This window comes from Babylonia areolata, chromosome 11 (genome assembly GCF_041734735.1).
Source record: "Babylonia areolata isolate BAREFJ2019XMU chromosome 11, ASM4173473v1, whole genome shotgun sequence".
Taxonomy (NCBI): domain Eukaryota; kingdom Metazoa; phylum Mollusca; class Gastropoda; order Neogastropoda; family Buccinidae; genus Babylonia; species Babylonia areolata.
Window position 1 is genome coordinate 32567237 of NC_134886.1, and position 17193 is coordinate 32584429.

The window sequence follows — 17193 nt, forward strand, 5'->3', positions numbered from 1 at the left end:
GGGGGCTGGGGTGGAGGGGGATGATCAGGGGAGGTAAGGGTAACAAGGGTGGTGGTGGAGGTGGTGGAGGTGGGGTGGAGTGTGGAGGGAGGGTCAGACCGAAACTGATGTTACAGCGAGAGTAATGGCGTCAAAGGCCGGAATCATCAGAAGCAGGTTATGTATGTATGTATGTATGTATGTATGTATGTATCTCTCTCTCTCTCTCTCTGTCTCTCTCTCTCTCTCTCTCTCACCCACACACACATACTACTGTTTCTCAGTCCATTACTCATGTCATGTTTGTTAGGTTATGGACACACACACACACACACACTCACACACACTCACACACACTCACACACACACACACACACACTCACACACACACACACACACACACACACACACACACACACACACACACACTACTGTTTCTCAGTCCATTACTCATATCATGTTAGTCAGGTTATGGACACAAACACAAACACAAACACACACGCAAACACACACACACACACACACACACACACACACACACACACACACACACACACACACACACTACTGTTTCTCAGTCCATTACTCATATCATGTTAGTCAGGTTATGGACACAAACACAAACACAAACACACACGCAAACACACACACACACACACACACACACACACACACACACACACACACACACACACACACACACACACTGTGCCGTTATTTTTTCAATCCGTTTCGCAAACCATTGTTCCACGTCAGCTGAGTGCGTGATCAAGTTCCCTGTCCGACATCCACAGATCCAGTCGTCCCACAGTCACCTGTTGGCAACAGGGTCTCTCGTTTCGATTGTATATTGAATTTTGTTTTGTTTATTTGTTTGATTTTTTTTTGTTTTGCGATGTCTTGTTACTTTGGCCAGCAATCAGGCTTTATGGATAACCTTGATTTGATTTCTTTTCGTTTATTTGTTTGATTTTTTTGCTTTTTTTGTTTCGTGACTTTGACCAGCAATCAGACTTTAGGACTTAACCTGGTTTGATCTTTTGCTTGTTTATTATCAGTTTCGCTTTGTTTTGTTTTGTTACTTTGCCCAGAAATCAGGCCAAGGCTTAAGAAGTTAACCTGATTTATTTATTTTTGTTTATTTGTTTAATATTTGCTTTGTTTTGTTACCTTGACTAGCAATCAGACTTTAGGAGTTAACCTGGTTATCTATGTTTCAGTTTGTTAATTCACAATGGAACAACCCAAACTGTCCATTACAGGACAGAATTTGATGGCCTGTCTGCAATGACAGGTCGGTCCCCGATGGCTCAACGGTCAGCCTTCCCATTCGAAACCTGAATGCCAAAATCATGAGTTGTGTTTGAGGGACTTTGATGTTGACAGTGTGTGTGTGTGTGTGTGTGTGTGTGTGTGTGTGTGTGTGTGTGTGTGTGTTCTGTGTCTATGTGTGTGTGTGTGTGTGTGTGTGTGTGTGTGTTCTGTGTGTGTGTGTGTGTGTGTGTGTGTGTGTGTGTGTGTGTGTGTGTGTGTTGTGGTAAATGTTGTTTTGTAGTCATTCATTCATTCATTCATTTTAACCAGCCTTCTAATCCCTTTCTCACGGTCACATCATTTTCATTTTTTCTTCCTTTCTTTTTTGATTGTTCTTATTTAGTTCATGCTCTCATTTTCCTCCTTATTTTCTTTGGTTTCCTTTATATCCCTTCTTCACTGTTTTCTTGCCTTGTTTGCACCCTTGGAAGTGGCACTAATATACTGCTCATATGTCCGCCTTCCTTACCCCTACTCCCCTCCACCCCTCCGCAGCGACACACACACACACACACACACACACAGAGCCAATCTCAGACTTGCTCTGTCCATACAGTGAAGACATTGACCACGTTCCTCCAATAAACATCTCTCCCCCCCCCACCTCCCCCTTGCCCATTTCTTCCCCTCGTCCATGAATCTGCCAGCACCGATAACTCTTGGCGGAGAACTCACCAGACGCATTGAGATGGAGGAGGGGAAATCGAAGCTGAGGTCACCATGAGAGCAGGTCATGTGAGAGGCCACGTGACACGAGGGAGTGTTCAGTTTCATGAGGATCGATGGGACTGGTTGTGGAGATGGCAGCTACTACGCCACAGTTTGATTTGAAGGTGACATGACAGCTGATCAATCTGCGCTTCGTTTCTTAATGCAGTAACTGTCAGCACCAGACGACCCGACCCGTCAGGGCACAGACACGTGTAACGTTCGTGTGAAGTATGAGCCACATGTCAAATGGCTCACCCGTGGATGTATAATGCTGGATTTGGGTGATACATGTTTTTCAACTGTGGGCCCATGTCACATTCATCATCAGCACTAGTTGGATGGTGCTGAAAATATTTGAGCAATGATAGATTATTGTGTGTGTGGAGTTCGAGCACAAGTGCAGAAACACACACACGCATACACACACACGCACACACAGAATTCCATTTTCACCAGCAACTGCGCCACACCAACCGATCATGTGAGCTTCTTGTCAGAGTTCTTGAAAATAAAATCCACAACCAATTGTTGATCGTAATATGCCTGCTTCTTGAATAATTCTCTGTCTGTCTGTCTATCTCTTTGTGTGTGTGTGTGTGTGTGTGTGTGTGTGTGTGTGTGTGTGTGTGTGTGCCTGCAGTCGTGCTTTAGGAGAAAACCTGGTCATTTGTGTTTCAGCTTGTTCACAACGGAACATAACCGTCAGTCTTCCCATTCCATATCAAACCAGGGCCAGGTTTCATGAGGCGACCTTTACAGTGCTACGTTTGCTTAGAGTTAAGAATCTTCCTAAGTATGTGGAATTTACAGTGGGGTTGAGAACATTCTTAACGATTAAGCAGACTTTACGCTGCTGATTTCTCTCATGCAACCCACCTTGAACCCCAAACTGATGACGTGGTAGAATGACATTGATGAAACAGCATTTTGCGCTAGAAAGGCATTCCTGTCTTCTGTTTGTTCAGTTTCTTTCTTTCTTTCCTTTTTTCTTCCTTCCTTCCTTTCTTTCTGAAGCTGATGAAAGGGTCTCATCACCACGGTAGACTGGACTTCAGGTTTGGTCACTAACCTGTATTCATTACTGTCTTTATCGTTTCGTTATCTTCATTGTTTATTTTTCACCCTTTCAATCTTCTTCATTCCCTTCTTTGCGTTTATCCTTTTCTTGTTGTTGAGGATGCTTTTGTTGTTGTTATTGCCATTGCTGTTGTTGTTGTTACTGCTTTTGTTGTTAATGTTGTTGTTGGTGTTCTCCTTGGTTATGGCCTGACTAAGCGTGTTGGGTTACGGTGCGTGTCAGATATTTGCTATGCAGAGGTGGTGTAGCGTATATGGGTTTGTCCGAACGCAGTGACGTCTTCTTAAGAAACTGAACTGAAATGTTATTCTGTTGTTGTTGTTGTAATTGTCGTTGTTGTCACGTTCCTACTTAAGCGGCAAATTTCTCACGCCACTCATCTCCATACACAGCCACTCTCAGAGCTGTTCCCTCTCTAGGGTGGACACTGTTACAGTATTCCTCCAGCAAAACCTCTCTCCCCCTCTCCCCGTTCCCACAAATCTGGCAGCATCCATAACCCTTGGGGCGAACTCCGCAGACGCGTTGAGATGGAGGGGAAATCGAAGCTGCGGCCACCATGAGAGCAAAGATATGAGAGGTCAGAGAATGATGAGGAAATGTGTTTGGTTTCATGGCGGTGATTGAGGACAGCATCGTCAGGGTCTCCCCCCCTGGAACAACACATCCCTCATCGACCCAAGACCTCAGACTTGAACAGCCTGACCTTCAGGTCGTCAGCCAATAGGTCGTTCAACTCAACTCTGATGTCAGCATCGACTCTCGTTGATATGACGTGACAGGGTGGATCAGTCTGGGGTTTATCTCTTCATGGATTCCAGCAAGAAGCGAGAGTGTGGGATATACAGACATACAGCATCGACCAGGGAAAAAGCGCACACAAAACTCTGCCGCTGGATTCGTCTTGGCAAAAAAACACACACAAAAAAAACACACACAAAAAACCCCAAAACTGAGCACATCACTCCTCTCTTGCAAAAACGCCGTCGGCTCCGCGTCTCAGAGAATAAAGTACAAGATCCGCACTCTGTGCCATACATGCACAAACAAGTTTGCCCCATCCTATGTAGGTGACTGCCTTCATTTCTATACCCCACATCGCGCTCTCTACAATCTGTTTCAGACCCACCCATGTTTCTGTGTTCCCGGGTTCAGATATTCCACACAAGCCGCCGTTCTTTCTCCGTCTCCGGACTGTACACTTGGAACGCTCTTTCGCATCATCAAATTCTTTCACGTCTGACCTTAAAACCTACCTCTCTCTCTCTCTCTCTCTCAAAAAAAAAAAAAAAAAAAAAAAATCCTCCCTACCTCCCCCATTCCGTTCAAAGTATGTCAAGTCTTCTGTCTTAAATCTACATGCAATTGTAAAATTTATCCTTCACTTTTTGTTTCAGAGTTACACATGCATGTAAAAGATGAATGTGAAATTCATTATCAATTGATTAGTTCCATGTATGTATGTGTGCGTTATCGTTATTAACACGATATTTATCATTATTATTATGATTATAAAAATGAGTGCAATAGGACAAACTGAGTTTAGTTCACACGAAGAACTCACGACTGCTGTCTCAGCAGGAGCATGCTTGATGACGATGGTCTTCAAGTTTTTAATCATTATCTCATTCAGATCAGGTTCTTGTCAGAGAGACATGTGGCATCATTTCTTAAGCATTTGTATTTTGAAATGTTACATCCTGGTAATCACCGCGAAAATGCCCCCCATCATCCCCTTCTGACATTCAAAATGATGAAACATATGATATTAGGTACCCTATAAAATATATGAAAAAAAAAATCTCAGACAAACAAACGAATAGACAAATGAATAACTAGATGGAGCAGTGATTAATTAAAAGATTAGATAAATGAAAAAAAAAATCCCAAATAAATTCATTATCATGACAATAAACAAAGATAGAAAGAAACAAACAGACAAATAAATAAATGCATGACTGAATGAATAAATACATGACTAAATAGATAAGATAATGATTAACCAGATAAATGAATGAATGAATGAATAAATAAATAAATAAATGAATGAATGAATAAATGAATAGATGAATAAACAAACAAATAAACAAGTAGATAAATGAATAAGTTATAGATAAATAAAGAAACAAATAAATAAATAGACTAAAAAATCTGGTAAACAGCGTGGTGATTGATCACGTTCTGATCATCCTGACACGCCCGTCGCCTTTGAGTCTCTCGCCAGGGGAAGCTTCTTTCAGTTCGAATAACACGCAGAGGCACGACGGAACCCTTCTTTGAGGGCCATTAACCATTCTGTGTGTCTGTCGGCTGCATTTTTTCTTCTATTTTTTACCGACCAGCCGCTGATTCTGTCCGTGAAACTTTGCAGGCAGTGCAAGAAGCCAAGTCAAGGACTGCACGTGAAAGGTTCGTGTTTTGCTCAAAGGAAAATGCGGAGTGGGAAGTAGTTGGCTAGAGTTTACTGTCCGGAATCAGTCGGGGGAGGGGGTGGGGTAGAAGGGGTTGGAGGGGTTTGGGGGGTTACTGTCTGGGGTTATGACCCTCCCTACAGGGGGGATGGCCATGTGGTGTTGCGTCAGAAGCGGGTGTCAATGAGTTCGAGTCCAGTTTCGGAACAGGAAATTTGTGGCCCCTTCCTCTAAACCTTCAGTGGCAGTCTGAGTGATGGTCGTTTGGATGAGACGATAAATCGACATCCTGAGTGCAGAATGCACTTAGCGGACGTTGAAGAACCCACGGCAATAAAAAAAACCCCCAAAGCAGCTGTACTATGTATCTCGTCGGAGAGAGCAGTCTGAATTTCACATAGATGAATTTATTATGACATAATACAACACAATACAGTTAACTGCATTGATGTATTCGTTTGCGTAAGCTAAAAGAAAGAAAAATAGAAACAAAATAACAATAACAAAAGAACAGCAGCAGCAACAACAACAAACCTTTCCGACGTGGAAATGACGGCCTGTGAAGGAAAGGAAAATATGTACAAACAGTATTGATAGCATGGGCCTTATATTGTCTCCAGTATTTCTTCAGGGAAAGGAAAATGTGTACAAACAGTATTGATAGCATGGGCCTGATATTGTCTACAGTATTTCTTCAGGGAAAGGAAAATGTGTACAAACAGTATTGATAGCATGGGCCTGATATTGTCTCCAGTATTTCTTCAGGGAAAGGAAAATGTGGACACACAGTATTGATAGCATGGGCCTGATATTGTCTCCAGTGTTGCTTCAGGGAAAGGAAAATGTGGACACACAGCATTGATAATATTGTCTCTAGTATTCTTTAAGGAAAGCAAAATATGGACAAACAGTATTGATAGTAAAGGCCTGGTACTGTCTCAGTGTTTCTCGTTTTTATTTGTTGATGTTGGCCTTCTGCGATAAGCTTTGTTGCTGGTTTTACGGTTATTTATGCATACCAATAGGAATTTCTTTCTTTCTTTCCTTCTTTCTCTCAGTCTGTCTGTCTGTTTGTCTCACTCCTTTTTCTGGCATTTGATATGAGTGCATTGTTCTCAAAGAGTGTTTACAGTTCGACACACAAGCAAACAATGACACAACAAAAACTTTTAATGTCATGCACCCTCAGCCTCTCCAGCCCAACAAGTTCTATGCTTCCAGCGATCGAGATATCATCTTGTCCCCGATGCTCTTTTCACATCTGACCACAACTCCCCTCATCTCGCACTTCTGCTGAGGTCTGGGTTCGCGATCAATAGCCAAGCCAGGGCCGGGAGGGAAATATCAAATCAAATCTCCACACGAACAGTGTCGCAGGCCATCATGCAGCACTCGCCATATAGTTTGCTGCCCAGCTTGGTTCCATTTGGGTGGAGAGGATTCCTCCTGTGCTCGTGATGCACGTGCCATCCTTCACACGTCTACAGTGTCTAGCGAATCAGACAACATGTACACTGTTCTATGAAGTCGGAATTCCCTGGCTGTGTCACTGGTCAAATGTTAGAACCCTGAAACGTGGCAGTGCGACGAAGAGCGAGATTGATTTGGTAACATGGCGTCATTCATGTCCATGATTAATTCGCTAACATGGGATCATATCCATGATTAATTCACTAACATGGCATCATATCCATGATTAATTTGGTAACATGGAGTCATTCATGTCCATGATTAATTTGGTAACATGGCATCATATCCATGATTAATTTGGTGATATGGCGTCATTCATATCCATGATTATTTTGGTAACATGGCATCATATCCATGATTAATTCGGTAACATGGCATCATATCCATGATTAATTCGGTAACATGGCATCATGTCCATGATTAATTTGGTAACATGGCATCATATCCATGATTAATTTGGTAACATGGCATCATATCCATGATTAATTCGGTAACATGGCATCATATCCATGATTAATTTGGTAACATGGCATCATGTCCATGATTAATTTGGTAACATGGCGTCATATCCATGATTAATTTGGTAACATGGCTTTATGTCCATGATGATTTCGTTCCACGTGTCTGAGGTCAGACCCCAGACGTGACAGTTTGACCAAGAACGAGATGAGTTCGGCAAGTTGGTGCAGTTACGTTTCTTTAACACCAAATGCTGAAAAAAAAAGTATATTCAAAACTTTTCTGAAAGGAACGGACGCAGGAAGGGAAGGGAATGGAAAAGATTGTCCGTGTGGTGGATACAAGCTGGATTCTTTTAATCAGCATTTTCCCCCTTAAAAAAAAAGAAAAAAAAGAAAAGAATTCCCAAACAACTTCAGGGGACAGACATTTAACTGCTTCACTCAAACAAAGAAAACAAGACACGTGCTGTTTCCTTGTATATACATCCCCTCTCCCTTTTTTTTTTCTGATTTCAGTGGCGGGGCTGGTTGAATTCCACCAGTCTTTGTGCCAGGGGCTCAATCACATCCACTGTTTGGCCTGTGCAATCTATGAAAAGAAATGAAAAACAGCAAGCGCACGCAAATGTATGAGTTACAAATCTTGAAGACGGAAGTCGAGCATGAAGAGAGGGAAGAAGAGAGGCTTGGATTTCTAACTTCCTTCAGACTTTGTACTGCTGAGTTAAGAATCCTCCGTAAAGTTTGCTTTGTTAAATTCATTTGTATTGGTGAATAAATTTGCTTATTTATCATCATTGTTGTCTTTTGTGTGTGTGTGTGTGTGTGTGTGTGTGTGTGTGTGTGTGTGTGTGTGTGCGCGCGCGCACTTAGAGTTGACTTCATCAAGATTTCGCGCCTTATTATTATTATTATTAGTAGTAGTATTTTTATGTATTTATCTATTACTTTTCATTCATTCATTTTATTTATTTATTTATTTTTAATTTTTGTTATTTTATTTTATTTTATTTCATTTTTTTTCTCAAGGCCTGACTTCCTTATAAGTATTATTATTTTGTATTATTATTATTATTTTTATTAGTATTTTTATGTATTCATCTATTACTTTTCATTCATTTATTTATTTATTTTCAATTTTTGTTATTTTATTTTATTTTATCTCATTTTTTTCTCAAGGCCTGACTTAGCGCGTTGGGTTACGCTGCTGGTCAGGCATCTGCTTGGCAGATGTGGTGTAGCGTATATGGATCTGACCGAACGCAGTCACGCCTCCTTGAGCTACTGATATTGATACTGATACTGGTGAATAAGTTTTCATGTGACTATTGAATCAGACCTCTACACCAGCAGCATCGTGGGCTTTCATGAGAAATAGTCCTTGTTGCTTCTTATGTTTCATCACTCAGATGTGTAGCTGTGTGTAGATCGTTCGTTCTTTAGTTTAGCGTCTTTTCACTCTCAGTGATATTAGACGTTTGTGTGTAGATGTGGGTTCCATTATGGCTTCATGAGGCTGAGAGCCCAAAATTAATGTAGCCGTTCGTCCACACGTTGTGTCCGTTCTTCTGTCTGTGTTAGTTTGTTTTCCCCCTTACCTCTCTCCCCTGTGTGTGTGTGTGTGTGTGTGTGTGTGTGTGTGTGTGTGTGTGTGTGTGTGTGTGTGTGAATAGAATAGAATAGAATAGAATAGAATACTTTTTATTGTCATAAAACCTTAAAGTTTATAAGACACAATGAAACATAAACATGAGCAGATTAAGAAGAGAAACTGTCATGAACAAATTTCGCCAGCCTTGGCTGTATTTCTGTTAGAAGGATCAATTCACTAGGCTTTGCATTTGGACGACATATATCGATTAGGAATCTGTGTCTGTAAGTATTGTACTTTACACAATTGTCTGAAAGGTGAATCTCATCTTCTAAACTGTTACTGATAAATGTGTGTGTGTGTGTGTGTGTGTGTGTGTGTGTGTGTGTGTGTGTGTGTGTGTGAATCCGCTTTTATAAAGCGCCCATAGCCCTTTATAGAGAATATATTATACATTAATCCACATTCTTCTTCTTCATCCTCCTCCTCCTCCTCAGCATCATCATTATTATTTCGCTTGGACTTAACCTCTTGGCTGTTCTTGTGACATGCAGTGCACGTCACACAACACTCGCTGTCAATGCACTGTGTTGACGTGAGCTGTACGTCCAAACGCAGCGCAATAATATGTTTTGCTGAGCATGGCAGAAAATAGAAGACTTCCCTCCCTTGATCCTCCCAGGCGTGGGTTGGGGATGAAGTGTGTGTGGGTGTGTGGGTGTGTGACGCCGATTGAAAGGCGGAGGTGCACTTGGTATGTTCCCTCACTCTCTTTCTCTGTGTCTTTCTTCTCTGTCTGTCCCTGTCTTTCTCTCTAGGGCCTCTGCCTCTTATATCTGGTGCTGTGCATGTTGGTGTGAGTGTGCTGTGAACAAATCGATGGGAGTAAGCTTTATTCAAGTGTGTGTGTGTGTGTGTGTGTGTGTGTGTGTGTGTGTGTGTGTGTGTGTGAATCCGCTTTTATAAAGCGCCCATAGCGCTTTATAGAGAATATATTATACATGAATCCACATTCTTCTTCTTCTTCATCCTCCTCCTCCTCCTCAGCATCATCATTATTATTTCGCTTGGACTTAACCTCTTGGCTGTTCTTTTGACATGCAGTGCACGTCACACAACACTCGCTGTCAATGCACTGTGTTGACGTGAGCTGTACGTCCAAACGCAGCGCAATAATATCTGTTTTGCTGAGCATGGCAGAAAATAGAAGACTTCCCTCCCTTGATCCTCCCAGGCGTGGGTTGGGGGTGAAGTGTGTGTGGGTGTGTGGCACCGAGTGAAAAGCGGAGGTGCACTTGGCATGTTCCCTCACTCTCTTTCTCTGTGTCTTTCTCTCTGTCTGTCCCTGTCTTTCTCTCTAGGGCCTCTGCCTCTTATCTCTGGTGCTGTGCATGTTTGTGTGAGTGTGCCGTGAACAAATCGATGGGAGTAAGCTTTATTCAAGTGTGTGTGTGTGTGTGTGTGTGTGTGTGTGTGTGTGTGTGTGTGTGTGTGTGTGTGTGTGTGTGTTGTACAATTCATACATATAAATATATACATTATATATACATATATATATATGTAAATATAAATAGATAAATAAATAATAAATGAATAAATAATAAATATATATTTCTCTCTCTCTGTGTGTGTGTGTGTGTGTGTGTGTGTGTGTGTGTGTGTGTTGCGTATAAGTATAAAGAATAGAACATAAAGTAGGAGCAATGTATGGCGACATACACTTTTTTTCTTTCATTGGTATCTTCAACAGTTCAACAGATGGAACTGAAAGATGATACCATGCGTGATGGTTCCATTTTTTTCTCCAACTTTGAGAACAGCAAAATGAAATAGTAAATCAAGTATCTGCATGGCAGTGTTCAGGTCGTCAAATGCCAGTAAACTTGCAACGAATACGCTGCCCGACTCCCATCTTTGCAACTTAATATGCTCTGCTATGCTATCATAGCATCGACTGAGACTCACGTGTTGTGGAGCATCAGAGGTAATGTCCATATTCCTGTATACGGTCTCATCCCGTCCCGAGTTTCAGACGGCAGCTGTTAGAGTTAGATGGATTTGGTTTCGTAATGGTGTTTGGTGGTAAGATAAAACATATAAAGATATAATATTTTCTGGTGAGGTGGCATTTAAAAAAAAATCTCGTGTGGTTATTTTGTGTATAATCTCATGATTATCTTTTTCTCCTTCTCTCCCTTCCTCCACCCACTCTCTCTCCATCTCCCCCAATATCTCTCCCAAAATCTATTTATCTATCTACCTATCTGTCTGTCTGTCTATCTATCTATGTCTGTCTCCCTCAAATAGGGCTACGACCTTTCTGAATAAATTTCTGAGTCTGGGTCCCCATCTTTCTCTGTTGTTTTTCTGTTTCCTTATTTCTTTCTTACTGTCGTCCGCGTATTTTCAACTCTCTCTCTCTCTCTCTCTCTCTCTGTGTGTGTGTGTGTGTGTGTGTGTGTGTGTGTGTGTCTTTATATGCCCCAGCAGGGGTCAAATGATGGTACATTTTGTAATGCTTTGTTGTTATTGCCCCTGTCTTGTTAATTCGCTATCTTGCTGAATGATTTACCGAAATATTTACCCAAAGAGAAAATCTTAGCACAGTATGGAGACGATATATGGATGAATGTCACCATAAAATTAATCATATCAAAAAAGGTTTCAATACTTCAAGAAAATATATATCAACAAATAAGAAATAAACGCAGTAAAAATCAATTGTATAATAAACGGTTTTATTCTGTAAGAAAACCAGACCAATATGTGTAAAAATGGTAAAAATCCAGATGATTTGCAATTATTTGAAATCGCAAATGAGACATCACATACAAGATTCAAGATTCAAAATCTAATTTCCTTTCACCACTTTTGGGGTATGGAGAATTAAAGAAAAATAACTGAACTGTATTAACACCATTCATGTAGCGAATATGTCATCAAACTCAAAATGCACACACATGTTCAAAGCGTACCGAAACATTTTACACATATGGCTAGGAATATTTCGAAGAAAGTAACGATGAAACAATCTTTTAGATAGGTATATTCATCGAAAATAGTTTTTACTATGAAGTTGGCCTAATTCTGCCAATTGCAAAGTTTCTAACAAACAATATAAAAATTGAAACTGAAAGCAAAAGAAAAGTCTTCTCGAATTCGAAGACATTAGTCTTAAAAATTTGTAACATGACCTTGGACAAAGAAAATGTTGGGGAATCTCTCTCTCTCTCTCTCTTACACAAACTATCCTGTTTAATAATGGTTTTAATCCATTGGACAAAATATTGTTATCATTATGAGCATTTACGTCTAATCTTGAAAATAAGCCCTAGGCGTTTACAAATAGAACACACATGCACATTTCAAAAATGGGAAAATTGACCACAAGATACCAAACATTATCAAAAATTATTCACCCCCCCACACCCACAATACACACAAGCACGCACGCACGCACACACACAAGTCATAGCACACAATCGTAAATAGTACACAATCAAAAATACAACCAATAAATTCTGAAACTATAAAAATTCACCCACTCACTAATAGTCATTTTTTTTTAGTTCATACTGAAAAGGGGTGAGCTGTCGAGAATTATTCAGGAGGGGAAAAGGTAGGTCTTCAGACTGGATTTGAAAGATTGCGAAGATGAGTGACAGAGAGGCAGAGGAAGTGATTTCAAAGAAAGGGGTTTTGGTGTGAAAAACTACGTTGGCCATACGTTTTGGTTCGAACAGGAGGGATCCTAAGCATACGGGTGTCAGAAAATCCAAATATAATGGCAAATGAGATATGTTCAAAGCTTCAATTAAAAATACCGTGATTACCTAAAGGTTTATACACATGGCTCCCTTCTAGACAATTACCAAATTCGTTTAGCTTTTGTCGTACCAGAATTGAAAACAGAAATGTTACTCTGTTCGTAAAAATCGTTCACTATTCACAGCTGAACTTATCGTCATTTTCATCATACCTAATCACATACTTCATCTTCCAAGTTGACTTTTGCAAGCTCTAATTTGCAATGATTATACTTCGTACACAAAAAGCAATTAGAGGAACAAGCAAGCGTATTTTTAGCGTGTCATGTGGGTGTGGAAGGGTGGGGGGGGGGGGGGGGGGGGAGAAGTACAGACAGGAGGATGTTGAGTAATATCCTGGCTTAGAGGTGTTTTTATTCGTGTGGACTGGTTTCGATTTGGGTTATTTGCTGTTGGTGTTGGTAATTTTTTTGTCCCTCTGTGACATCCTTGGTGTGAAATAATACGAATCCATGTATTCATTTGCATCCATCATTTAGGATTGTTCGTTTCCTTTATGGACAAATGGAAGCTGCTACCCAGACAATTTTACCACTGTCCGATAATATAGCAGCCACATTTTGTATTTTTTTTTTATTCAAGGGAAAGAAAATAAAGAAGACCATTAAAAAGCGAGAAAAAACAAAACAAACTCGAACGCTGCTTGTAAACAATAGCACTAAAACTAAAATGCTGAAAATGTATTACTGGCGGTATGAGTATGTTTTCTTCATTCAGAAACCATCCACAAGTCACAAAATTACAAATCATGCAAAAGTCTTCTTTTATGAAATTCGCTCATCATTCACATCGGCCATTTCTAGTTCATTAATGCTTCGGTCAACGTCAGTGGCAGCAGTTTTCTGATTGGAGGGAATAATGAGTTCATCTGGCAATGGCTGGTCACGTGTTTCCGTCAGCAGCAGGGGAACTAACGATGTCAGTGCCATGGCCACACCGGTGAAGACATACATTACGTATGTCTTTTTCTGCAACAGTGAATAATTATCACAACAGCAAAAATACAAATAGGCCTGGGTGTATGGTTGAGTTTATCTTTCTGATTTCAGATGTGGTGTAGTAAATAGGATCGCGTTTTGACGTCCACTGGAAATTGAAACTATAACTTTGTCTATCTAACTGTTTGTATGTAATAACGTGTATGTATCTGTCTCGTGTGTGGGGGGGGGGGGGGGGGAGGGGGGGGGGGGGGGGGTAGTGGGGGGGGGGTGGGGGGCGAGGGGAGGGGGGTGCGTGCGTTCGTGCGTGGTTTCACACTCTTACTGTAACACATACACGCGCGCACGCGCACGCGCAAACACACACACACACACACACACAAACACATCTACCTATCTATCTATCTATGTATATCTATCTATCTATACTTATACATTACCAGGTGCATCACTTACCGCAGACAATATATAGGGAGCTAGAATTCCTCCGAGTCTTGCAGACATTTCACAGTACCCGGTACCGATGCTCCTGTGAAAAAACACACACAACAACTTTGTCGCATGTATTCAGACTGAATGGAAACACTTTCGCACTTTTGTATTGGCATGGACATACATTGTATCCAAAAAACAATGACTGCACGTAATTTCAGGGTCGTTTTTAAGTAATTTCTTATAAAGTTCTTTCTGTTAATGGGTGAGACATTAGTAAAAACACAAAAGAGCTCGAATAAATATGAAACATTCACACGAGAATCGGTCTTCCACAGTTCCGATTTCCAAATAATGCAAGCCAGCTCAAGTCATGATCACAAGACGAACGCAACAGCCGAGTGGTTAAAGCGTTGGTCTTTCAATCTGAGGGTCCCGGGTTCGGATCTCGGCAACGGCGCCTGGTGGGTAAAGGGTGGATAGATCTCCAAGGTCAACATATTTGCAGACCTGCTATTGCCTGAACCATCTTCGTGTGTATACTCAAGCAGAAGATCAAATACGCACTTTAAAGATCCTGTAATCCGTGTCAGCACTCGGCGGGTTATGGAAACAAGAACATACCCAGCATGCACACCCCCCAAAACGGAGTATGGCTGCCTACATGGCAGTGTAAAAACGGTCATACACGTAAAAGCCCACTCGTGTAAGAGTGAACGTGGGAGCTGCACCCCACGAACGAAGAAGTCATGCTCACCATCACTCGGATGAATTTGTATTGTATTGTATTTTTCTTTTATGTCTCAACAGATTTCTCTGTGAAATTCGGGCTGCTCTCCCCAGGGAGACCGCGTCGCTACACTGAGAGCGCCACCCATTTTTTTGTATTTTTTCCTGCGTGCAGTTTTATTTGTTTTTCCTATAAAAGTGGATTTTTCTACAGAATTTTGCCAGGAACAACCCTTTTTTTGCCTCGGGTTCTTTTACGTGCGCTAAGTGCATGCTGCACACGGGACCTCGGTTTATCGTCTCATCCGAATGACTAGTGAAACATGTTCGTGTCAAGGCAAGAGAGGCGGCACAGGATACTTTTATTTGGTGCCTCAGAATTTTGGATGTTTTCTGTATTTCGATGAAGATGAATGGTATGGGTGTTATGACGACTTGAGGTTTGAAACTACTTGACGAGACTATACTATCATAATGCATTATCCCAGTGTCAACCAGACTGAGAGACTGGGCAGTGTTTTGGTCAGGAAATTTGAGCAACACCCCAAAAAACATGACTGTATCATCATAGTGCATTATCTCAGTGTCAACCAGACTAAGACACAGTTTTGATCAGGATATTTGAGCAACACCCCAAAAAGACGCATCTGTGATTCGGTGACCTTCGACTGTGTGGTCCACGGCTTCCTGTTTGTGCCCACATCATTCTCAGTTGAGGGTAAGAGCCGGGCACGGGCCGAATAAAAACATCTCTATTGGGTCTTCGAATCGCGTCCTCCCAGTAGCCAGTCTGCGACGCTAACCACTAGGGATACCTTGATCTCTCTCTCTCTCTCTCTCTCTCTGTCTCTGCCTGCCAATTTGTCTGTCTGTCTGTCTGTATCTATGTATGTATGTACCTCCCTCTGTTCTTCTTCTCGTATTCATGTTTTTTCTTTGGTATTTCTCTTGTTTGTTTACTTCTTTATTGCCTTCCCTTTTCACTGTCCTTATCATTTTTGTGTTATTTGTTTGTTTTCCATGGCTGGGTGAGAAAACAAAACAAAACATGCATGCTTAATCTTTTACTCTCAGAAAATAAAATTCATTCATTCATCATTCATTCATGCATTCATTCATACATTTCAACTTTGCCCAAAATCAAAAGGATTGAGGAATTAGAAATAAAGTATGGCAGTAAAGTGTACGGAATGGGCTAATGAATGAATGGATGGATGAACGAATGACAATGGAGCAGACGGAAAGTCAGGTATCATACCTAACAACAGTCGGGTACAGTTCAGCAGTGACGAGCGACATTAAATTCCAAGCCAGTTCCAGCGCTGCCCGGCCCACAAAGCACAGCGCGTTGACGTAATTTCCTGCCTCCTCTTCGGATACTGAAAATCAGGTCCTGGTTCATTATCAATAGTGTTAGTTGCATTTGTTTGTTTGTTTGTTTGTTTGTTTAATGGGTGTTACGGAGAGCGAAATAAGCCATACATGCTTCGCTGCACGGAGAGCGAAATAAGCCATACATGCTACGCTGCACGGACAGCGAAATAAGCCATACATGCTACGCTGCACCTGATGAGCTCCGGTGCCTGTGAGGAAAGAAAGAATGAAGGGAAGAAGAAAGGGGGAGACTTACAGAGAAGTAGCAAAGTCACCACAGTCGCCATTGACAGAGTGCAAACCATGAAACTGCCAAACAGTGCCCATCTTCTGCCGAACCTGCAGACAGACAGACAGACAGACAGACAGACAGACAGACACACACACACACACACACACACACACACACACACACACACACACAATCATTTAAATTGAAAAGACTTTAAACTGAACACACACACACACACTCAATTACACACACACACACACACACACACACACACACACACACGCACGCCCGCTCGTGCACGTGCACACGCTTGCACACACACATACACACACACACACACATAACACTGATACACAATCCTATTTATACATTTCATTATTGGTTATCATTTTTTTTTACAAGTTTTTGTATAGTTGCTCGTTATGTGTTGGTATTTGCTTATTACTTTCCTCTCTTACTCCTTTCTTCTTACTTCTATTCTTTCTCTCTGTCTCTGTCTCTCTTTCTGTCTCTGTCTGTCTATTGAGTGATGGCCTTGAGGTAACGCGTCCGCCTAGAAAGCGAGAGAATGTGAGCGCGCTGGTTCGAATCACACCGGCAGTCGCCAGTATTTTCTCCCACTCCACTAGACCTTGAGTGGTGGTCT

The 17193-nt window shown here is 41.4% G+C and overlaps 1 protein-coding gene across 1 annotated transcript in view; it reads right to left on the reverse strand.

Moving 5' to 3' along the window:
* Positions 1 to 13258: 13258 nt before the first annotated feature.
* LOC143287220 (organic cation/carnitine transporter 2-like) overlaps positions 13259 to 17193 on the reverse strand; it is a 15695-nt gene continuing 11760 nt past the window's right edge. The window contains exons 7-10 of the mRNA XM_076595166.1: positions 16572 to 16654; positions 16200 to 16320; positions 14237 to 14309; positions 13259 to 13810 (exon numbers count right to left, since the gene is read on the reverse strand). Coding sequence (XP_076451281.1) covers positions 13607 to 13810; positions 14237 to 14309; positions 16200 to 16320; positions 16572 to 16654 — 481 coding nt within the window. The 3' untranslated portion in view covers positions 13259 to 13606. The remainder of the gene's footprint in view (positions 13811 to 14236; positions 14310 to 16199; positions 16321 to 16571; positions 16655 to 17193) is intronic.